Genomic DNA, 24,484 nt, shown 5'->3' with positions numbered 1-24,484 from the left:
TATCGGGGCATCAGCTGCCAGACCGGCAGCCTCTGAGGACCCGATCTGCCGCTTTCCAGGCCGCGGGGAAGCGGCAAAAGGCTGCTTCCCCGCGGCCTGGAAAGGGGTGTCCTTGGGGCTTCAAGCCCCAAGGACACCCGGTGACGGCAGGGAGGAGGAGAAAGGGGCCGCTTGGCTCCTTTCTTCTCTGCATCGCTGGGCACAGCCATGTAAAGGCTGCGCCCAGCGATGCAAACTCCAGAAGGAGCTCCATTTCGGAGCTCCTTCTTACGTCGCGGAAAGGGTGCTCTAGGCGCCCTCGTGCAGTGCAAAGACGTCACGTCCATGCCACCTCGTTTGGAGGCAGCATGGTCATGACATTGTAATGGCGGCGGCCATATGGAACCATTTTGTGCATGCTCCGTGCGTGCTAGGGTTGGGAGCATCTGGAAAGGATGCTCCTTTCTAACCCTAGTATGCGCAGAGCGCGTACTTTTAGGCCCGTCTGTAACGGGCCGAAGTTCCCCAAAATGGAAATCATAAGAAACATGAAGGCATTTCCAGATGCATTTTGGAAGAAGCTTTTGGAAGAACCTTCTAGAAGGTTCAAAATGTTTTTGTTTGCTCGTGCAAGGTTCACCCAATCAATTTGTTTCATTTCATATGTGCTTATGGATAGTATTGAATAAAGATTTGCATTCAGCTGGAAGAGACTGGCTCTAGAAGCTGGCTTCCTGGTGGCTTGAGGGCGTGGCATTTAGATACCACATGCTCCAAGACATCTTGAAGCTGCCCAGATGTGGATGGCTTCATGATGTTTACATGCCACATGTGGTGTTTACATGCCACATGTTGTTGGAATATCCTGAAGCTGCCATAGGGCCACTGCAGGATGGGAAAAGATGGCTTTTTGGTGGCTGAAAAAGGAGCAGATCTTTTCCACTCCTTTTTCAGCTGGCCTCAAGACAGATTAGGGCCACAACATGTGGTTTCCATGGCCCCAATCTGTCTCAGAAGGAGCAACTTAAAGACTCCCCTTCTGTCTATTTTGCCCCGAGACATCTTCAATTGTTCTTATTTTTGTTGGTGTAGACACCTGCCCCTATTCCTTCCATGTTATTTCTGCCTCAGGTATCAGGTTTTCTGTTAAAGAAGTCATGCCCAGGATTTACTTTATTTATTACTATTACTTTATTAATAGAGGTATATACCTGTATTTATATCAGTTTAGGAATCATGCATATGTTACTCATACAAGACATCTTTCCCACTCAGTAAGAGACAATAAAGATATACTGTAGTTAACGAAGTAGATGTGTTCCTGGATTTTATTTCATTAACAACAGAATTGGTGCCAGAGGCAAAAATAATTGAAAACAAGAGGGGTAGGTTTTTATATCACAAAAAAAGATGAAGAACAATTTGATGTGTTCAACAATTTTGTATTCAAAATTTACAATATGCATTTGAGAAATGAAATAAGCAGGTCAGGTAAGCCTTGCATACATCAACATAACCATTTTCAACCTTCTAGACACCACCTGAACAGCTTTCCCCCCAAATACATGCAGGAATGACTTCTTTTTTCACCAGTCTCCTTATCTGCTCTTTCCATTTCTCTCTGTTCCACTGTTCATGCGTGCTAAATAAGGGATTCTGGAGGCAGCTGCTTTTTACCTTGCCTGTTGTAGGAAGGCACACATGGCTGCAGTAGGATTAGTTAGAGTAGAATCCTGCTGTTCCCCAGGTCAAGCTTTATTGCATTGTTTACTACACAACACTGAAAGTCTATTTTTCCAGACGTCCTTTTCCATCCATCCAATGCCAACATTGCTTGAAAACCTCCAACTTGATAGAAGTTGAGGATAACATAAGCAGCCCGATGTAGCGGTCTTGTCCAGTGGAAATATCCATGGATGTTTGTGTCTCTCTGTCTTAAAGGAGTGCCCTCACTTCAGAGGGATATGTGTGTGACTAAAATGTTTTGTTTTACCATACAAGAGCTATCAGATCAGTCCTGTCCATTGCTGTCCTGATTTGACACCTTCTTGAAGAGAAAAGCTTCTTGTGTCACTCAAGCCTAGATCTGCTTCTGTTTGTGCCTGTTAGTGGATATTGCACTTCCCGGCCTTTTTTCTGTCTCAGCCTTTTCCAAGGAATGGAGAATTTTCTCAGTTTCAGTTAGAACTGGTCCACAGCAAGTTATATCAGTGGCCACATGCCAGCAATGAACAGGACCAAAGTGTATGGAGCTACTATTGCTGGAATGTGCTTCCTAACATAACTGGCTAGACACCATTCATATAGTCATACACACAGTTACATCCATTTACATGCAGACACACATTGTGCTACATGCACATCCGCTAACATACATGCACACATGCTGTCTCCTCATGGAATCTTTCACTGCACTATAGTTAGGCTATAAAATATATATTTGAAACAATTAAGATTTTTTTCCTTTTTTAAAAAAATAAGCCTCATTAAATCTGGGGAGAGTAGCTTTTTGAGGGGACTTGCAGTTGCCCCCTGTGCTGCATTTAGGCTTTTAAAAACATGACTGCTGTGGAGAGTGATTTTAATATCACAGCATTGGTCAGGCTTTGATATGTCTTCCCCAACAGTGACCCCTTTCCCCAAATGCCTCCCCTGCCTGCAATAGAGAGAAAGTCTTTATTGGCATCAGAGCCAGGGTGAGTTCTTGTCTCCAATCAGCCTCTAGTATGAGATAAAATAAATTTAATGGGGGAGGAATGGGTCCTATGGAAGACTGGATTCTAGAGGAAAAGCTGTTTGATTGGAAGGGGAGTTGTATGGACTTGATGTTGCTCATCTCTACTTTACCCCTCAATTATTATATCCACCTGATTCTCTTGAATGTGATGCAATTGATTACAGGTGCTTTTGGATGTTGGCTGGACTGCATTCTTTATTCTTTACCTAGTTTCACTTACTTCCTCTCATCTCGTCTGGTTTGCTTTCTTTCTGTAATTCACAGAATGCATCTGGTTTGTAGACTGTGACCTATGGAGACTTGGTTTGGGGAACTCCTTTATGAATGCTTATTTTTATGGCTGGAACTCTGCAACCTGTGATGGGAGGCCCACTTACTTCAAAGCACAATGCGAGACACATATGTGGAAACTTCATCTCTGTTTTACCACAAACAAAAGATTCATGATTGGGCTTACGTTGGGGACTAGACATGAGGATCGCACAGGGCACCAGTTGATAGGATTGTTCTTTAAAGAAAGCTCATAATATTTTCATCTGAATATTTGAGATGAATGAGCCTACACACCTTAAGAGAGAGTAAATTGTGCTTATACCTGGTAAAATGAGCAGCTAGCTACTTAGGTTTCTTTTAATTTTTATAACTACCAGCTTTGTTTTATTCATCCCATCCATTTCCCTAATATTGTCAGACAATGTCATGGCATATCAGCACTTTCAGAAGTGGTTTTATATACTCTAAGAAGTTTTAAAATGTATCTCTTCATTTCATCAAATGATTTTGGACTGGGACATGGGCAATCCTGATTCTAGGACCCACTGCATATGAAAGCCACTGGGTGATCTTGAGGTAGTTACTCAGCCTCATCGGATGGTTGGGAGAATATAGTGCAGAGAAGAAATGCCCAGTATACTGCCTTGAGGACACTATAGGAAAGGTGGGATAGAAATGTAATTAACAAATAAATTAAGGGCTGGAGTTCAAAAGGTTTCCTAACTGAAATATGCCTCTGTAGCTATAGATACAAATATAGATACAGTTAATATAGATATACATGTTGGTGTTACATGCTTTCAAGTCATTCTAAATTTATGGCAACCCTAAGGCGAACTGAACCTATCATGCAAGGTTTGTATAGAGGAGGTTTGCCATTGCCTTCCCCTGAGGCTCAGAAAGTGTGACTTCCCCAAGGTCACCCAGTGTGTTTCCATGGCCATGCAGGGATTTGAATTCTGGTCTCCATAGTTGTAGTCCAACACTTAAACATCTACATCACTCTGGCTCTCATAGATATACATAGATATACTGTAGATTAAAATAAATATGGGATGAGTATCATGGCAAGTAGAAGAAGAAGGGTTGGCCAAAGAAGATCAGGTGGGCTACAGTTACCCTTTTCATCTGCCGCTCCCAAATTATGGAATGGCCTATCAAAAGAGATCCAAAACATTACCAACCTTGACAGCTTTAAAAAGGCTGTCAAGATGGATCTCTTCCGAAAGGCCTTCCCGGAATAACTCCCTTGGTCACCCGTTAATGCAGGCCATCATATGGAATAACTCAAGATGCCAATCTTTCTATTGTTGACTGACTGTTGTAATAATTTAGTTGATGCTTTATTGCTGTTATTGGAAAATTATGTTGTTGTTTGGAGGGAGGGATAATGGATTTTATTTTGTATTGTTGTATTTTATGATGTAAGCTGCCTCGATCCGATGGGAGAGGCAGGATAAAAATAAATTATTATTATTATTATTATTAAGTAGGAAAACTGAACCAGAACTTTTACATGTGCTCATTGGAACAAATAACTGTCCCTATATTTCCTTCTCCAGCTGTAATGTAATACCAGTAATTTACCTCACACAGTTACTGTGGGGATGAATGAGATTAACAGTAATAACTCATTATGTAATTTGATTTGCTTTCCTTCAACTTTCTTCCGATGGAAAGAAGTCTGTCACCATAGAAATTATGGATTTATCTGTCTTGGACATCCTCAGGAGAGGAAAACAGGAAATTGCTTTCATGGTGGTGCCTTTTGAGTCAAATTTTGCTCCTAGTTGCAGTGATCCCATTACTTCAGAATTGGGCCCATTGCTTCATGGAAAATATTTCTTAAAACAGAAAAATGGCTTAATGACACACTTGAAAGCAGTCTGTGTTATTGTCTGTTGAGCAAATCTTGTGCTTTATGAACTGGCTGATCATAAAGGCAACATAAATCATGTAAAGCATTCTCATTTGCTCTTTGTGCTTTTTGCAGATGGAGCTCATAGAGTAGAAATGCAGTCAGATGTCTGCTCCAGGATATTTTAGCTGAACTGTATGAGTCCATTAAACAAATGTAATGGTTTTTTGGAAAGACTTGCTATGCATTTGAAACCAAATGTTTTACACAGAGAACATCTGGGAAGTATGGGTGTTTGTGTGTGTACACAGCACATCGGAAAATAGCTTTATTGAGCCCAGCTGGGTGGTTTCTTGGGATGTGGTTGTAGGATATGACAGTGCAGTTGTTATAAGGAATAATTTATTTGAAGTATTGCCATCAAATGAATGTTTGGCACAGGAGTCAGCATCTTTGTTTCATTGTGCATACAAATTCTTCTCATTATCATTCCAACAAAACCTGCTATGACATTTTATATCCTGTTATATAAGCTAATTCAAACACTGGCATGCTTTTTAAACTGGTATGCACATTAAAGAGCATGCTGTAGAAATCAGGCAGTAGTTAAAGAAGTCAAAAGGGAGATACTAAGATTGGGTTATCAAACACAGTCAAAATTTTATACAGAGTTTTTACAAGTTAATTTATTGTATTGGAAGCTATCAGTATTATTTATTACCTTACTCCTGTGTGTTTATAAGAAGAATGTAAAAGGTAATGCAAGAAAATGCTTGCTCTATCAATCTACAGAAATAAAATGTGTTGTAACTCCATTACACATAATGGATTTGGTTTCAATTTAGCTGAGCTAGGGGCTTACTATTACTTTCTAGGAAACAAAGTTGATAATTCATGTAGAAAAAAATGTCTAAACCATTCTCTTATTAGGACACTGATTTTGGCATTACATTATTTTTGCCATTTATGCTGAATCTCCAATTAGTGGGAAGTAGTTTTGCATTCCAAAGAAACGGCATAGCTGCCTCATTTAGGATAATCTAAATGAAAAAAAATTAAAGAGCCTAATTTAGGCAGATGCTGGCTCATTCCCATGCAGTGGAAGAGCTCACATTGCACAACCTCATTTTTAAATACTTCTCCACAGTATGACATGATTTGTGGTATTTGTTAAAATGAAATTCTGGCTGGAATAACCAGAGCAGAGAATTGTTCTGCTCTCTGGGGAAGGTGGAACATCCAAGTCTGTGTTAAGGCAATTGGCAGGTTGAAATGGGAAGCCTAAGTTGCTGCTGTTGTTCTGTCTGACTTTGGATGGCGTGGGTGGATGGGAGAGAGGGATTGGCAGAGAGATCTGAAGCACTGATTGAAGTACTGACTCCCCCTGTTCTGTTGATCTTGGCCTTGGCATATGCTGCAAAAGGTAATGCCGGGCTGTCCCCATATCCTTCTGTCTTACACCATTCACAGTATTTTTATTGAGGTCCTGGTACTGCGTGATATTTAGAAGGAACATTAGGAGGTTCTCTTTTAACTCAAGTTTGTTTTCACTCTTGAAGGTGGGTATGGGAGGGATAGGAAACTATTAACTGGGCAGAACTTTCTTCCTCAGTAGTGCTTCTAGAATATCCACTAGGATTAGTATAATCTGTATAATTTGTCAAAGCTAACAACAAAAATCCACAGCCTGCAGATATTGGTTCATGTCTGAGACCAGTTCTAGTAGAATGAGATTGCAGAATGCTAACATGGTAGAATGGACTGCACTACTTCAAGGTGCAGATGGAGATGCTGTTTTGAATGTTTAACCCATTTATGCTGCTTTAATTGATGAATTCAACTTAGTTTATGAAACCTAAATGTAAATTTGCAAAATCTAAATGCAAGTTTGCAAAACCTAAATGTAAGTAGCAAAGTACAGTACTATTAATGGATAGAATGTTTAAAATATTTAAAATATTGAAACTGTTTTTAAAAGCCTGGGAAAGTGTTTCTGACTGGTTATCCAAAACATAGCCAAGTTGGTATCAGGCATCTGTATCTGAAGATGATTTTTTATAACTGGAATGCTATTACCAAAAAAACCTTTTGTCACTTAATTGAACATTGTTTTGTTGCATCCATAAACTAGATTTGAGTTACAGGAAGATTTATTATTTGTTGCTGTTGTCTGCCTTCAAGTGATTTGAGGAGTTCTGGCTTAGTGTTTTATGCACACCTAATCATTAGGATCATAGTTATATGATGGATAAAAAAAAACTAGAGCTTATAATTGCTGAGGGAATACATTTCAGCATTTTGGGAAAGTTGTGCAGTAGTTGTATAAAGTAGAACAGAGCAATTCTGAATCTTTTAATTCTTCCACTTTTCTTTGTTCACCAGTACATTAATTTTTGGGCTTGGAATCATAGGTATGTTAGGCTGAGAGTTCATTTTTTTCTGTGTGTGGTATCTGGTGCTTTTGGAAGCTGATGAGCAGCAGCCACTGTGCAACTACAAAATTATTTAAATAAAGATGAAGTGGACCAGAGTCTAAAAAACCTTCTGCTATAAATTTCTTTCTCTCAGCTGATCTCAAAAGGTATTACAGGATTCCTTTATATCTTTTTTTTGCTGAAACAGACTAACATAGCTATGTCTTTGAACTCAATACAAGGTTGGTAGAAGCTGGGACTAGTCATGGGAGCTCACCCCATGATGTGGCACCTGGGCTTCAAGCTGCCAACCTGCTGATCTTGCAATCAACAGTCAGTATCTTAACCACTTGAGCTACCACATCTCATAGGCTAGGAAATCTTGATCTATTCTTGCAAAGTGTTTCTTACATTAGGCATACATTTATATTCAAGGCCACTAAATGCAAATAAATTTGCCATACATTTAAGAGATTTTGAGTGTGCGTGTTTGCTCTGTACATTTAAAAGACATTAATGGATCATGGGAAACAACTGTAGATTGTACAAGACAGAAGTCAACTCATCTGTATTTCTAGCAGTGGTTTTGTTTGGAATAGTAGATGTTAGAAGGAAAACATGGGGTTTCTAACCCTGTTTGCTCTTATAACACTAACACTGACCCTTGGAGAGCAATTTTAAGGGAGAGTTGGAAGGTATGGGGATCTAATTTAATTCTATTTGTGTTGTCCTATAATTACGTTGTAGGCTGTTTTCTTCCCTTCAGTGTTGATCCAGAATAGTTATAGTTATTGAGAATCATCCCCACATTCTTCAAGATTCTGAACACAGTTGTTGCAATAAAAGTTCAGGATATGAAAATGCAAATGTCATATTTCTTCAGTTGGATACTCTAGAGTAGTCATATTAATAAATCAGAATGTCCTGGTTCAAGTGGCATAAAGTTGTGGCATGAAAATGACAGTGTGGGGATGGGGTTTCAAAATGGTTGTTTTTACTAAAATCCAGGAAGTTTACAACATTGTTCCTCTTGGGTGAGATAATATTTCAGATGCTTGCCTTTTGTTACAGAATAGTTTTGTGTTGATGTATATAGTGTTACATTATCTACTGGGAGCTGGCTTCAGACTTCCACATTTATATGCTATAAACTAAGATAAAACAATCAGGGACCAAAGACTGCTGTTGAATTTCAGCCAGTGATTACAGTTTGAGGGAATGGATTAGGTGCTTATTGTTCTCTGAGATCCTATCACATTTACTTAGAAGAAGACCCACATTTATTTGCATACTATTTTCATAAATTATTTACATAAATCCTGCCTAAAACTTGAAGAACCACTTGATGATACTGGGGTGGATGGACCAGTGTTCTGACATAAAACAGGGCAGCTTCTTGCATCCATTTTGGATCCTGCTAGAGTCCTTTAGACAAGACTCTGTCTTAATAGGGTTACCTGTAATTCACTGAAACATCAAGTGCATGGTAAAATAGAATCCCTCTCAAAATGTCAAAATATGATTAGTCTACCCAAGAGGATCTGCTGGGGGGGGGGGGAATACCATGCTTCATTCACAAAGCAGTATATGACAAATACTAAACAATGAGAGGATGTAATTCTGGCAGCAGTGCTGTACTCAGGAAATACACGTGCAAATCCTGTAACCCCCATAAAGGTGAAGACAGATGGTAGGAAGGGTGTTGCGTATGTACTTCCATCCTTTGGCTTATGTAAGTGCAGCATGGATTCTTGATTGTTGTTGCTTGATTTGGTTTCACAGTTTGACTTTTCAATTCATGTATAATAGCAAGGATGAAAATCTTATTCAGTCACTAATTCTTCTGTTGCTGAGCTGCCAGTGTTGATAAGATTATGTTACTTACAGCCAGAGAAATTGGCAGCACAAAACTGAAATACACTTGGAAGCATCCTAGTTCTCAGAAGAAGCAGCAGCACATAGTACATCAGTTTATGCAAATAAAACTTTGGTTTGACATTTATTGTGTACGGACATACCTTTTGGTGTCTGAGAGAAGAACGTTTTCCCATTTCCATTTCACTTTAACAAGCTGTGACACAGTTGCTGTAAATCAGGCTTAGTTTTAGGAAATGTGTCGTTTTTATGGGAGATGGGGAATTTGAACACTGAACTAGACATTTGTAGTTGTTTCTTTGTGTTTTATGCAATGATTTCATTTTATTTTTTAGGCACTGCAACAATTATAAAAGTAAATTCAAGATGTCTGAATCACTTTCTCTAGTATAGTGATTCCCAAAGTGGGGGCAGTGGGAAAATGTGGTGGTGGTGAGAGAAAAGGGGTCAGCAGAGGGCAGGTGAGCAAGAAGGGGGTGACGGGGAGGGGAATTCAAAGTACTGGCATGCGTGAAAGACAAGAGGAACCAGTGGCCTTTAGGACCATACTGGAAATGAGGAGTTGGAGTACGTGGTGAAGGTGAGGGAGATACAACAACAAAACGGAACCTTCAAATTTGGGGCTCTGTTTAAGCTTTATGAGCTTTGCCTGGACCTGACTGGCAGGTTGGAACTACACTGCTGCTCCTGCTTTCTTTCATTGGACAGGCCAAGAAGAGACAATATTTGTGTGTGTGTGGACATACTTGAAGCTGTGTAGGGAAGGCACTTCTCTAGGGGAGGAGAGAGAGGAGAGTCTGAGGTTTCTTCTTCAAAAGTATCTTTTGCCTCTCTTGTATTGGCAGTCCTTCCTCACCAGGGGGAATAGTGGGAAGTTGGATGTGCCCATCTCCATCCTGGAAAAGAAGGATGAAGAGCCCTTCCTCACTGAGGAGAAGCTTCTCCCTTTGCACCTGGGACATTGGGAGCAGCAACTGAGCAGCCATTTGAGCAGCAAATGAGAAGCATCTCACTTGTGTTGGTCTTTGCCACAAGGCCAGCATGGGTGAAAGGCTTCTTTTGCTGTTTGACAAGCTGCTCGGTCACTGCTCCCTTTGCAATCAGTCACCCTGGGAGCAGCAATCATGCAGCTGGCCAGTGGTCATACTTTTGCTGTTAAGCAGGTGAGAGGGAAGCCAGGGCCACTGCTACTGCTGTATTCACACATGAGAGGCTGAGGTAGAGAAGGCGGCAGTCGCAAGCTGGGTACAGCTGAGGTAGGTGCTGTTGGCTGGCTGCTGCACAAACAGTAGATCTAATATCAAGAAATAATCATTGAAGGCACTAGGGTTGTGGCCCAAGGGGAAAGGGGTGGTAGCATGATCTCACACATGTATACTGAATGATACCTCTTTGCTTATTGGTGCCTTTGGAAAATCTTCTTTGGAAACTCCATGGTTATTTATTTAGATATATGCCAATTTTTTTTTACAAAAGCATTCTTAAGGTAGGTTACTTGATAAAACAGGACAATCAAACATTCTAAAAGCTTAATTTTAAAGTTTCCAGTTAATTCTAAATTTTTCACATATGAAATTTAATCTGCACCATTCCTTGAACCTTGTCAGTTTTACCAGCCGATGATATTAGATGCAATGACTGGAACAAATACACGGTATATAATTATGTAACAGTAAGTTGCTAAATTAAAGTAAACTTCTTGACCATGCAACTGGGAAAGAAAAGAAGAAAACATTTGAAGGGCAGGAGCCAGAGGTTTAAAACAGCAGGATTGTGTTGGATACAAATTGCCCCATTGACTGCTTGGTGTGAAACACTGAAGCAACAGCCTTGATTTTTGCTGTAAACAATGGGATTGGATCATTTATAAATAATTAATTTGACTTTAGCTGCATGATTCTTGCTGAGGCTATACTGCCATGGAGATGATCTGGCTTAGAGGATCTGAACAGTAGCTGTTTTCAAGCAGTTGTACTATCCAACCTTAACTCTCAAAACCCTGCCTTTCTCTCTGAACTTTCTTGATGTTAAAACCATGCATGGTTTTGGGCTTGACATAGACATCATATTGCTAAGATGACCATATTTCTGTAACATTAACTGATGAAGGAATCAAGTGAACGAGTGGCATAAGTAATATCCATATATGATGAGGAAGTTCTGTTGTTAATACTGATTTGCTTTTAAGCCCATTGTCTGATACATTTTGGACATATTTCCTGATTACAATAGAGTGCTTTCTTCCATCAGGGGATTATGTTCTTTGTTTTACATTATTTCCCCCCATTGCCATTGGATCACAACCATTATTTTTAATCACAAGTTACATTGACGTAAAATTGACAGCTTAATACTGTTTTCTGCCTCAGGAAGTCAGACAAATGAAGAAAAATTTAAATCTTTTTTTCCACTATAATGTCTTCATGGTTAAAATCTGTTTATTCCTGGCTTGTGACATGAAAAGTTCTTTTCTTTTATTTTTTTAAAAAAGGAATGTATTTCACCGAAGTACCACCAAATATATATAAACTTTTAAACTGCCTTGAGCTAGCTATGTAATATTTATAACTATGCAAACTCTTTATAGTTATAAACAAAAAATGTAGCAAGTGTGAAATATATTCAGAATCTCCAACATCACATCACAGTATTATAGTAATTCAGTCCAAACATTAAAATTACTAAGAGATATGTCATCTGTGTGAAATTTGCCACCTGTTCCAAAAAATAAAATAAAAATAAAAATAAATAAATCTTCTAAAAGCAATACACATGAGGTTGTTTTACTTTATTCTTACAGCATAGTGTGAAGTAGGCTAGCCTGAGACATAGGAGGAGAAATGGCATTACAAAGAAGGTTCCTCGTTGACCTGTAATTGTTGGAATGCATATAGAGTACCTTCACGTGGATTAGCATTATATTTACCTTTTCAACTTCTCATAAACTTGGGGGACATTTCTCTCTCTTAAGGATATAACAATAATGATCAGATTCCATGTCCCAATAAGTTGAATGAGTGAATGCTGCCCCACTGATAGACCATCCTGGTCTAGCCAATGGGATGAGTTGGCTGGATTGGGATTATACTGGCTAAGGATGATAGAACTTGCAGTCCAAAAGCATCTGGAGACTGCTTGCTTCCCATTTCTGGGTTAGACAAAGACTTTTCAATCTGCAGTCAACTATTTTTGAGGTTGTTTGATCACTGATCTTGGATAGTGTCCTGAGAGATCAATGTTTTGTAGGTATGTTATCCTAAAGAACTTCTTTAGGATAAACTTTGCAGATCAATGTTTAGCAATCTCTTTGAGCCTCTCCAGACAAGAAAAAAGTCACTGAAAGTCCCAGGTTTTGTTCCTGTACAAACTAATTTCATTTTGGAGCTCTAGGTGACATCTCCTCCATCCTGCAGTATTCCCTGAGAGCTTCTGGCGTTACCAACGACTTTTCATTCCCACTCCCAAGGTCAGTTTAAATTAACCCAGCCTTTCCCAAAAGGAAATATACATCTCCATGGTTGTCTATTTGTGCTATACTGGAAAATGTGTTATACTTGGGCACCAAGAAACACAGTGTTTTTTCCAGGACCCAGTTTCAACTGAGATCAAGCAAGGGAAAGAGGAATTGTAGCAATAAAAGAAAATGATCCTAATGCTTAAGTAATGCAATATTGTATTTTTTGTATTAAGGATTTTAACACTTTGACTATAATTCCTGAATAATAATCAGTAAGGGTTTAGTGGAAATTGGTGAGAGTCAGTTCCTGAAGCATTTATATATTTATTTTTCAAGGATTTATATCCCACCTTTCTCCCACAGTGGGATTCAAACATTACCTGAGTTGAGATTTGAAACATGATAAATGGAAGGGGGAAGAGGAAGAACAAAAGGGAGGGAGGTGGGAGGGAAACCTGAGCTATTTCAAAAAAAGGACTGGATTCAAAAACATGATTATGCAGGTAAAATCCAAACAAAAAAGAATGGGAAATTCTCAGTACTTCAAGGGATCCTTTTTCTTTCTGGATAAGCCCATGGCGGTGGTTGTTACAGTATTTGCTTCCCAAGTCAACTCCAACTTACACAGGTTGACCAGATGTCCTAACCCTTAAAAGAGGACAAGGCATCACAAAATGTAGGACATTAAAGAAAAACGTAGGACACGGCCAAATAAGAGCAAGAAACACTCATACAAATGTTAAGTCATGTTTCTTAGTCATGCTCAAAATGGAGGACATTTTGGAATTCCTCCTGGACAGAAGGTTGACATGTAGGACAAATCCTGGGAAAGGAGGGCCTCTGGTCACCCTGAACTTAGAGAAATCCCATCATAAGAGTTCTGTTGGGAAGAATTATTTAGAGGAGGTCTGTCATTGCCTTTCTTTAAGGCTTGCCCAAGGTCATGCAGTGAGTTTCCATGGAAGAGCAGGCATTTGAATCTTAGTCCCCAGAATCCTAGTCCAACACTCAAACCACTACATGTTCAGTAAACAATGGATACAGGATGAAAATGAACCAAATCAAAGTTTGCAAAGGGTAGTATTGGAAAACCTGGCAGCACCCCAACAGAAGCATTTCTGAGACACTGGGGTTCAGTACCTGCAGTGTTTTCCTGGTTGTGGGGCTCACTGAGAACAGGCAGCTTGGAGAGACTTCCACAACTGCTTGCTTTAATGTACTCCATGAATGAGAGAGTGTTGCAGACATCATTCTCCAGCATCCCGATATGCAGTGCCTCAGAAACACTTTGGTTGGGGTGCTACCAGACTGCAAAGCTGGGTTTTGGGAAGATGAGATTATCAGATGTAATTATAACAAAGGAAGTCTGTTGTTATAGTTGCAATGATGATGCAGGATCTCAGCCATGCCAACATATCTCTTGCCAAATTTGTGTGTACTTCAGCCTTTTAAATAAGTGATGATAACCAGAATAAATCAGTTTTTCCTCTAACAAAGGAGAAACTATTTTGTAAGAAGTCTTCCTCAAGTAAGATAATCGCTACATAGGTTTACACTGCACATAACACATAATTTCTGGCATCCATCCCATAGCTGAAATGCCAACAAATGACGGCTACTGAACCTTAGTACTAAAAATATAAACACATTTTAAAAGATTCTTTATATTTCTGTGAACAAAGCTGTCTTTGAAATTAATTCATAAACAGAACTCTGTCAGTGGTATTTATAGTGCTTATTAAAAAGTCCTTTATTGTTGTGATACTGTAATAAAATGGATCTTATTGTTAACCATGTAATACTCTGAAGAACACCTATTAGACTTCTAGGTGAACATGTTTAAATATCTCAAAACAAAATTATTTTGAATAGCAGGATTTCATATCTTCAGCTCTATATTAGTACTACAGCTTTCTGTAATTAATTTCACTTGGCAGGTTTGTTTAAAGCACATGTTGTGATTGGCAACCAAGTGAAAACATTTTCTTTTATGATAGTTTGGGTGCCACTGTACACCTCTGCATGATAATATTGTTTGACATTTATATAGTGCTTTTGAACATTCAGAGTGCTGCACATACATTTCTTCAGTAATCCTTACAACCTAAGGTAAGCTAGTATTATTATCTCCAGAATGCAGATGTTGAGTTGGGCCTGAGGCTGAGACTGGAGTTGATTGCCTTGGACAACATCTTGGATTCATGGCAAGAGTGAAAATTGAGTGTGGATTTTGTTGCTCACAATTTCTTTTTCAGTCAGTATGATATGTTGCTTCTTGCAACTGCATCCAGCTGGAATTTCTGGTCATGAAAGATCATAGACAACCCGTTGTCTTATTGTCAGTTATCCACTCAATATAGTATACTAGTACACTCTAGATTGTTACATTCTTAACATGTTTTCTGTTACATTCTTAACATGTTTTCCTCACTTTCTTGGTGAAAGTGGACTGTTAAGACTATGGAAGTTGGGAGATTGTGAACCTGCTTATTGTTCTTAACCTTTCAGAAGTCAGGAATATAATAGATTTAATTATGTCACTGACACATGAAGCTGTGGTATAGAACAACACTAATGACAATGAATCAGCTAAAGGCCCTGCTGAACAGGGGTGGTCTTGTTCAGTAATCCATCACCCAGTAACATGCAGATTATTGCCCATGTGCTTGTACATGGTGCTTCTGTTGAGATTTAGAGCCTCTACAGACTGCCCCCACACCAGTGTCCCACTGCATGCACAGCGTTTAAATGCACTGAACCAAAGGAGCACTGAAAAGCCACGACCACGGCTAGGGCACCCTTTCCTCAGTGCAAAAAGGAGTTGCTTTTTGCGGCCTCTTTTTGCCCCATGGAAAGGCCAGATTGGGGCCGCAGTATGCCGTTCCTGAGGCCCCAATCTGGCAAGGAAAGGGGCAAGGAAAGGGGCAGCATTGAACTGCCCCTTAGGGACCATCTGTTGAACCCCTTTGTTTGAAACACACTGACTAGTCTAATAATTGTGACTGTTTGGAGAAAATGCTTCTTTCCTGTTCTTAAAGAATTACACTGGCTTCTGATTCCTTTCTTACCTCATCTCAAATAGCTAAGTGCTCCCTTCTGAAGTTACATAGGGAATATCTGCAAAGAAAGCATTCTTGAGCTGAATCTGCACTGCTGACATAATGCAGTTTGCTTCAATGCCATGGCTCCATGCTATGGAATCCTGGGATTTGTAGTTTGTTGTGGCACCAGAAGTCTCTGACAGAGAAGACTACATATTTCACAAAGCTACAAATCTCAGAATTCCATAATATTGAACCATAGGAGTTCAATGCATAATGAAATTTCTGAAAGTATGTTTAGGCTATGATGTGCTTCTTCTGTTGATTTCATTGTAATGAGTTTTGTGTGAGCTACATTGGGAGCTTTGTAAACAGAAGGGTAGCCTGGTTGCCCTGTGTTTTTAAATGAATAAATAAAGCATGTAGCCATATAATTTATGGGGGGAAAAACAATATAAAGAGATTCTTAATGAGACCTAGGACCATAGCCAAGTAGCATAAGAAAAGACTTCAGAGGGACTGTTAATTAACATTTTTGTGGACATGTAATTTAAATGTTGTACTCTCTGGATTTTTGGGGAGGGGGCACAGTACCCAATTTGTGCTACTTTGCTCTGTTTGTCTAATAGGATCAGGACCCAGACATACTGCTTTCCCTTCTCTGGATCGTATTATTATTATTAATAATAAAAACATGTATTTATTGAATGCTGTAAAGTTTTCACATCGCTTTACATAGTAGGGGTCAAATGAAATAAGAAAAAACCAAAAGAATAAAAACCTCCCAAGCGGTGTACAATCTAAAATAACAATGTTACATGATTATAATATCTCTAAAATAATACTAATTAGTATACAATAAAAACAAAGTAAGCAACAGATTAACAATCAGTAATCTGGAATGCCTAAACAAGAGTGTCTTCAATTCAGCCTTAAAATTAGCCCAGGAAGTAATAGTCCTTAATTGTGTGGGGAGGAAATTCCAAGCATGAGGAGCAGCATAGGGGAAGAGGAGACCCTTGGCTGGGTCAGGAGACTGTTCTCATAAGATCTCAATGTGCATGGAGGGTGGTAAGGAGAGATGAGCACTGACAAATAAGAGGGAGCCAAGCCATGAAGGGCTTTAAAGGTCAGGAGAATAATTTTATGTCAGATTCTGAAAGGAATGGGGAGCCAATGGAAGGATAACAACAAGGGGGTAACATGATCAAAGCCACAGGCAAAGATGATGATCCTGGCTGCTGAGTGTTGCAAAGAGATTAGAGGGTTAAGGTGGGAAATAGGAAGACCCACTAGCAATGAGTTTCAGTAATCCAGACATGATATAACTAATGCATGCACCAAAGTCTTTAACGTCAAAACAGAAAGAAATGGCCAAATTCTGACAAGATTATAAAGAAAGTATGCACATGACTTGGCTGTAGTCTGGATCTGTGGAGTGAAAAGAGTCAAATAGGAAGCCAAGACTATGGGCCTCATTGACAGATTGAATAGAACTGTCATTCACAGTAATTGACAAAGAACATTGCAAAGATGGCTTGGGTGGGAAGACAAGTAGCTCAGTTTTGGCCATGTTGAGCTTTAGGCACTAGTGAATCATCCACTCAGAGACAGCAGCAAGACATGATGATAATCATTGATCGCCACCTGGAGAAATCTGAGGGGCAAAGAAGTACAGCGGGGTGTCATCGGCGTACAGGTGATATTTAAAGCCATAGGAGCTAATAGGATTTTCCAGGGACAGGGTATAAAGGGAGAACAGTAAAGGACCCAAGACAGAACCCTGAGGGATTCTAACAGCTAATGAGACGGGGGCAGAAACCTGACCTCCTGTAACCACTGCAAAAGATCTGTTTGACAAGCAGAATTTAAACTAATTTAAAACTGATCCTGCAAAACCCAGGTCCTGGAGTAAATCCACCAAGAGACCATGATCAACAGTGTCAAATACAGCAGAGAGATCCAGGAGGACTAGAACAGAATAAAGACCTTTAGATTTAGCTAGTAAAAGATCATCAGTGATTTAGTAAGAGCAGTCTCAGTTGAGTGCAGTGGGCGAATGCCGGACTGAAAAGGATCAAGAATAGAATTAGCAGTCAGAAACTCCAGGCAGCGAAAATAAGCAACACATTCTAAAAACTTAGAAAAGGAAGAAGTGGGATAGGCTGATAGCTCAAGAGAGAAGATGGATCAAGAGAAGGCTTTTTCAAGATTGGCAAAACTAAAGCATGCTTAAACGTGGACGGGAAGGAGCCATTAGAGGTAGAAAGGTTGATAGTATAAAGAAGAGAAAGTAAAATAGAGGGGGCAACAGAAATCAACAGACGAGGAGGAAGCGGATCAAGAGGGCAGGTTGTTGGTTTATAAGAATTCAAGAGCTTAATAATTCACACAATGAAACAGAAGAAAAAGCAGAGAATGTTCCAGTTATAGATGATTGGGTTGGTGGAGTAAAAGAAGAATGCAGGGAATGAAGGTTGGAATGGATTGTTTCAATCTTAGTAGAAAAATAGTTGGCAAAATCAGTGGGTAAAAATGAGTGCGGAACCAACAGAGAAGAAAGTTTTAGTAGAGAATCCAATGTGAAGAAAAGACACTGTGGCCACCAGTCGTTAGCCTCAATCTGCTAAAAAGAAAGTCAACAAGTTATCAACATCTGACAAAAACTTAGTATTTGATCCCGGTGGATGATAGATAGCTGCATCCTGAAGCTGAAGTGATAGGAAAAGTTTAATAGCATGAAGTTAGAAAGAAGAAAAACAGTGCTGTTGAGGAGAAGATAAGCATTGAAACCGACAGGAGTTGGATAGAAGGACACTGACCCCTTCCTCCTCTGCCCTCTGGGCAACTAGTATGAGAAAAGAAAAGTCCACCAAATGAGAGATCAGTAGAGGTTATGGTGTCATGAACTGGAAGCCAAGTTTCAGTGAGAGCAAGAAGATGAAGAGATTTAGCAAGAAAAAGGACATGGACTGTCGTTGCTTTCGACCCAAGTGATCGGCAGTTCCAAAGAGAGCAATTGAAAGGGAGCTGAGGATGGGGAAGACACCTAATGGAAATCAAATTAGGAGAAATAGTAGGAGTCATAGAAGAAAAGAAATTAGCAAGAAAAAGATCAGAAACAGAACAAAAGAAGAAAATATAAAAAGCTTAGAACAGTCAATAGTCCCTAGCATTGCCAGGCTCGAAACAGCTAAACTTAATCAAGTCAATAATAACCATCCAACATCAATGAACAATAAACCATTAAATTAGCTCATTAGAAGGCCAATTTGAGAAACCAAGTTCTCTTCATGTCCATCATAATGGCTAATATGAATGATGTCAATAATCAATAAGATGCAATTCTAACTATTGAGAATAAAGAAAAGAAAGAGAAGAAAGAGAACAATAGAAGTACTAAGTTTATTAAGGACTAACACTATTAACAATTATTGGTAATTGTGACTATTATAGAAACAACAAACTTATATACGTACCTATTCTAGAAGAATTAAATTAACAATATATCTATAGTTGTCTTTTTTTGGTTCGCACATGAATGTATGTTGTGTGTTGTTTTATTATTATTATTTTTGTATGTAAATAACTTTTATATGTTTTTAATAATAAAATTTTAATAAAAATAAATAAAATAAGCTAAGGTTGTTGCAGAAGAGAAGAAAAGAAAGATGGTATGGTTCCTTCACTGACCTTAGTTGGTGAAGAATTTGATCCCTTATGTGTTTGACAATAACGTCCTTTTAACATTCTTTCTGAGAGAGCCAAGTGCAGGGCTGTTTCAGACTAAGCATATTTTTATCAATGTCTATATTTATTTTTTCCTCAGGAATGTATGTGTGGTTCCAAAAGCCACCCACATCCTTCTTTCATGCAGAGTATATATTGGCTTCAGCCTCTCCCAGGGAATAATGTGTGAGAGAAAGAAAAGACTGGCTTTTCTGCCAATGGATGCTGATTTCCATCGCTTTGGAATTACTTAGGCATTTGTTCCTCTTTCTTACTGTGACTAAAATTACATTGTGTTGATCCTTTAAGCCAACGCTATGGTACAAGAAGGGGAACATAGGGATGTCTTATATTTTAGACCATCCAAGGTCATAAAAATGCCATGCTTTTTTAAAATTATTATTTATTGCTTATACTAGTGCTATGGCAGTAATTAAGTGTTCAGCCAGTTTCTTGTCACACTGCAGCAGTAAAGCAGTTTGACACCACTTTAATAATGCTATGGAATTCTGGAATTTGTAGTTTTGTGAGCTATTTAACCTTCCCTGACAGAGAGCTCTGACTACAAACTACAAATCCCAGAATTCCATAGCTTTGAGTCATGTTTCCATGAGGAAATATTTGTAATAACTTGGCAATCATTGTGAAGAATACCTTGAATATTTAGGAGACATTAAATGTATGGTTAGCCCCCTGCTGGTTTTTAATGTGAATTATGGTGAATTAATTTGATATTATTTGATGTAGTATTACTTTATGTGATATTACTTTATTTTGTATCCAGTATCCTTCCGATGTTAGTATTAAAAAGAAATAAAAGTAGTAATTTTGCAAATACCAGTAAATTTACTGAATTTACATAAAACAATGGCAAGGTTTGCTGGCAGAGAGGGTCATTGTACAGTAATGTGGACTACATAAACAGCCATGGGTCTGAACAAATATATTATCTATAACCAAGCAAAGGGGAACTTGCCTTGTGTAAGAGTAACGTTCCTCAACTATCTGATCATTTGGTCTTAAAAGAGCTTAATTGGGATTTTTTTTTTGACATCTTGCATTTTAAAACAAAATTTATTCAGGGCTGCATACTGTACGTATATAGGTGCTTGCTGTCATCCATTCTCTCTATGGTTGGTTTATGTTTCATGATTTTTCCTGATTTGATCTCAGTAACCATTTATACACTTGTCTTTCACTGGCAATGCAAACTCCCATGTGGCTTTTAAACTGTGAATTTGTGATGCAAGTTTGTCTCTATTGTTTCCTCTGTTCTCACTGTTCCTTTTGGAAAGATGTCTAAGGAAGGATGCAGGAAGGATATGGTTATTGAATGATTGCATAAGTGCTGTGCTGGACATGAAAATGCAGAGCTCAGAACAATGATAGCAGAAAGAACTATTTTCAGTTTCAACTTGAAATATAACTGCAGAATTTATTGCATATGTTTTCATAGGGTGGGTCTACTTTCCCAAATGCATCTGATTCATATGTATTAGACACACCCTTTATCTGATGAAGTTGGCTCAGTCTATAAAAGATAATGCTACAATTTTCTTTCTTTTAGTGTCAAGGTTGCTACAAGATTTGCTTTGCAATTCTCTCCCTTTACTGAAAAATAGGAATGGGAAGGGCAGCTATGAAAGAGTTGGACAGGACCCTAAAGTGTAAATTCTGAACACCAAAGTGATGATTGTTCAAGCCATTGTATTACATCCTTGTAAGGATGTAAGAGCTGGACAGTGAAAAAAGCTGATAGAAAGAAAATCAACTTGTTTGAGATGTGGTGCTGGAGTGATGAGAATACCATGGACAGACAAGAAGACAAACAAATGGATTCTAGAACAGGTCAAGCCCAAATTATCCCTGGAAGCTAGGATTACTAAACTGAGGTTGTCATATTTTGGCCACATCATGAGAAGGCATGAATCATTAGAAAAGACAATGGTGCTAGAAAGGGTAGAAGGCAATAGAAAAAGAGGAAGACTACATGCCAGATGGCTGGATTCAATCAAAGAGGTTACAGGCATAAGCCTATTGGACCTGAGCAGAGCAGTGGAGGACAGGAGATATCTTATCCAGAGGGTTGCCATGAGTTGAGATCAATTCAAGGGTAGTTAACAACATTGTTCCTATGGTCACTTTTCCTTGCATTTTGTACTTAGTTCTGGTTTAATTGAAAACATGTATAGAATTAATTTGGGAATTGTTGTATATAGAGTGTACATCAAGAGTCTAAAACCCTAGAGGCACCAGATCCTGTTTGTTCTTACAAGCTAAGCAGGTTCAACCCTGATTAGTACCTGGATGGGAGGCAGCGAACAGAGCATACCTTAACTTTCAGTTCATTCCATGTTCTCTCTGCATTACTGATGTGTATCTGTCCCTCAATGAAATATCGCAAAGAAAAAGCAGGAAAAAAAACAGTATTGATGATTACATGCATGAGCTTATGAATAGTCTTTCAGGGTAGATATTTACTGATGTATCCATAGAACCCTAAAATTGGAGGTGTCTTGTAAACCATGTACTTCAATGCCATTTGGTGAAGGCTCACAAAGTAGCCCACAGATACACGCCTGTCACATCAAGATATTGCTAGGCTTTTTGGTTTTGACCTTTTGGGGCAAATTGAATGAGCATGTAAAAGCAGGTGGTCCTTTAAGTATTCCAGACCATAACTGTTCAGGCATTTAAAGGTGATAACCAGTGCTTCACTCTGAGTCTGAAACAAACCAGGAGTCCCAACAGGTCAAACATTAAGATATTGAATGCTTGGAATAATAGGCCCCAGTCCATACTCTGACTGAAACATTTTTCTGCACCAGCTGCACATTCTAAAAAAAGTCACAAATTGGTGTCACCAAAAATCTTTCTTGATGCCTCTTGTTGGTTATGTAATAGGTATCACTGATTTGTACTTTATAAATTGATGGCACAATTTTTTGAATAGCAATTGCTTTGAATAGCTCAAGAAGAAAAGCATATATAATTATTCTATATTATATTGCAATAAACATTATTTTGTTCTGTTAAAACAAACAACTTTGGCCATTTTACAAATGTCATTGGTTTTTGCAATTCCTACTCTTGTACTGTCTATGGATTGAAATCCTATATTGACTATGTGCTTAATTTCAAAACACCTCTCTTCTCCTTGTTACACTGCATTTTATGAATATTTGGGTAATGCATTGCAGTCATCACATGTGATTAGAATCTGTCATGAAAGCACCCTCAGAATGATGGATTAGGTCAAGAATTACATTGGTCTAAATTTGTTGCCATCAGCTGACAACACTTTAATATAGAGCCCAAGTAGGCTAATTATGTGCATTAGAATGCCATCTGTATAAAAATGAATGGCTATACAAATAAAGATCTCATACTTATTATTACTAGTTCCTGCTAGATCAACTACATTTGTTATAATGCAATAAAAAGCATTATTTTGCTCATTCCATGTTTTGCCAGCATTTAACATCTGTATTTATTTTCTAAATTCTAATGGATTACTTTCATCTGCTTTGTTCTAAGAGTAATGCTCAATTTCCTGAATTTATAGGTTGCAATAAAATCCATTCGTAAGGACAAAATTAAGGATGAACAAGATATGGTTCACATCAGACGGGAGATTGAGATCATGTCATCTCTCAGCCATCCTCATATCATCACTATATATGAAGGTTAGTGACTGGTGTTATTTTCATCATGTATACCATTTATTCATTCATTTCTAAATTTCTCATACCCTTTTACATCAAGGTGACCCTGAAAATTTATTACATTGACATATATGGAAAGCTGCCTATTGGAATTACCATTAAAGCTGTTTTTATATCTGTACCCTAAGCCCGCCAAGTCGATACAGTAAGGTATACCAGACCATTATGACTAAGGGAATTTGCAGAAACCAAATCAAGGGTTTGCTTTACTTTGCTATCAGGTTTTCAAGGAGCTACATAAGAAGGTGAATGAGATCATATAGAGGACACCTTTCTTGCCAAAATTTATCACCAGTAGTTCCCAATTTTGAAATATTGCCGTGTTCCTGTATTTTTTATTTGCCCCATTAGTGTGGAAGAGATGCAGCAGATGGTTGTCATGGTAACACCTCATTGGAAACTAGTTGCCTATAGTGACAGCTTTCCCACTAAGACTGAGTCAGGAAACTATGCTGCCAAACCTTGTTGGAAATATATATGCTGTTGTGTTAGAGGAACGTGTGAGCAAACTCACTCTCTCATAGTCAAATGGGGTGATCTCATGCCAGGTCAAGAATAGGCAAGTTGTTGCCTATAGAAGTTGTTAGATTGCAACGTTCACAGCCATAGCCAAGATAGCTTGAAACCTTACTCTTTTTTAGACTGCAACTTCCAGTAGTTCAAAAAAGCAACTTTTTAGAGTCAGAATGATGAGTGAATCTAACAACAGATGTTGAGTAGGCCTATCAACTGGTATACCAAGGTAAACCTTCAAGTGAAGGCCATATTCTTCATACACATAGTGAAAGGAAAGAATCCACCAACATTTTGTTGGAAATCAAGTTCATAACAGTCATGATACCACTACAGAGTACTATGGAATCCCAGTGAACTTTGTCTTGTCAGACTCTTTGGAGGGTGAGTACAATAGACATGTGGTCATTGCTGTCTTGGTTCTTTAATGTCCACAGTCTGTATGTGTCATTGTGTGAATATGTGTGGCCTCATGCTAAATGAATGTCAGTAGGTGACAATTCATATGAAGTAGAGAAATTAAAAATAGGATCTTAGATGAAGAATTACTGTATTTGAAGTCCTACATTTTGAGTCCATTCAGGGTCCATCATTAGGCTTCTAAAACTGCACAGCATCAGTGTTACAGAGTCTCTGCAAGGATCTGCTTCCAGTGCTGAAATACAGAGAAGATGGAAGCTAGGCCAGAAGGTATGAATAAGGATAGAGTTACTGCCAGGCTGTAGATCAGGTTTTGGGAAAAGCAGATCCTGATCCAACAGAACAGAAGTAGGGCCAAATCCACCAAGTAGTCTAGGTAGAATCATAGAGTTGGAAGAGACCGCAAGGGCCATCCAGTCCAACCACCTGCCATGCAGGAACTCTCAGTCAAAGCATCCCTGAC

At 38.7% G+C, this 24,484-nt stretch overlaps 1 protein-coding gene across 2 annotated transcripts in view; it reads left to right on the top strand.

Annotated features, from left to right (window-relative positions):
- Window positions 1–24,484, top strand: part of NUAK1 (NUAK family kinase 1) — a 79,430-nt gene that overhangs the window by 14,208 nt on the left and 40,738 nt on the right. For both annotated transcript variants that reach the window (XM_042470649.1, XM_042470648.1), the window contains exon 2: window positions 22,929–23,049. In XM_042470649.1, the coding sequence (XP_042326583.1) occupies window positions 22,929–23,049 (121 nt within the window). The remainder of the gene's footprint in view (window positions 1–22,928; window positions 23,050–24,484) is intronic.

The sequence above is a fragment of the Sceloporus undulatus genome, chromosome 5 (genome assembly GCF_019175285.1).
Source record: "Sceloporus undulatus isolate JIND9_A2432 ecotype Alabama chromosome 5, SceUnd_v1.1, whole genome shotgun sequence".
Classification (NCBI taxonomy): domain Eukaryota; kingdom Metazoa; phylum Chordata; class Lepidosauria; order Squamata; family Phrynosomatidae; genus Sceloporus; species Sceloporus undulatus.
This window is presented reverse-complemented; position numbering and strand designations above follow the sequence as displayed.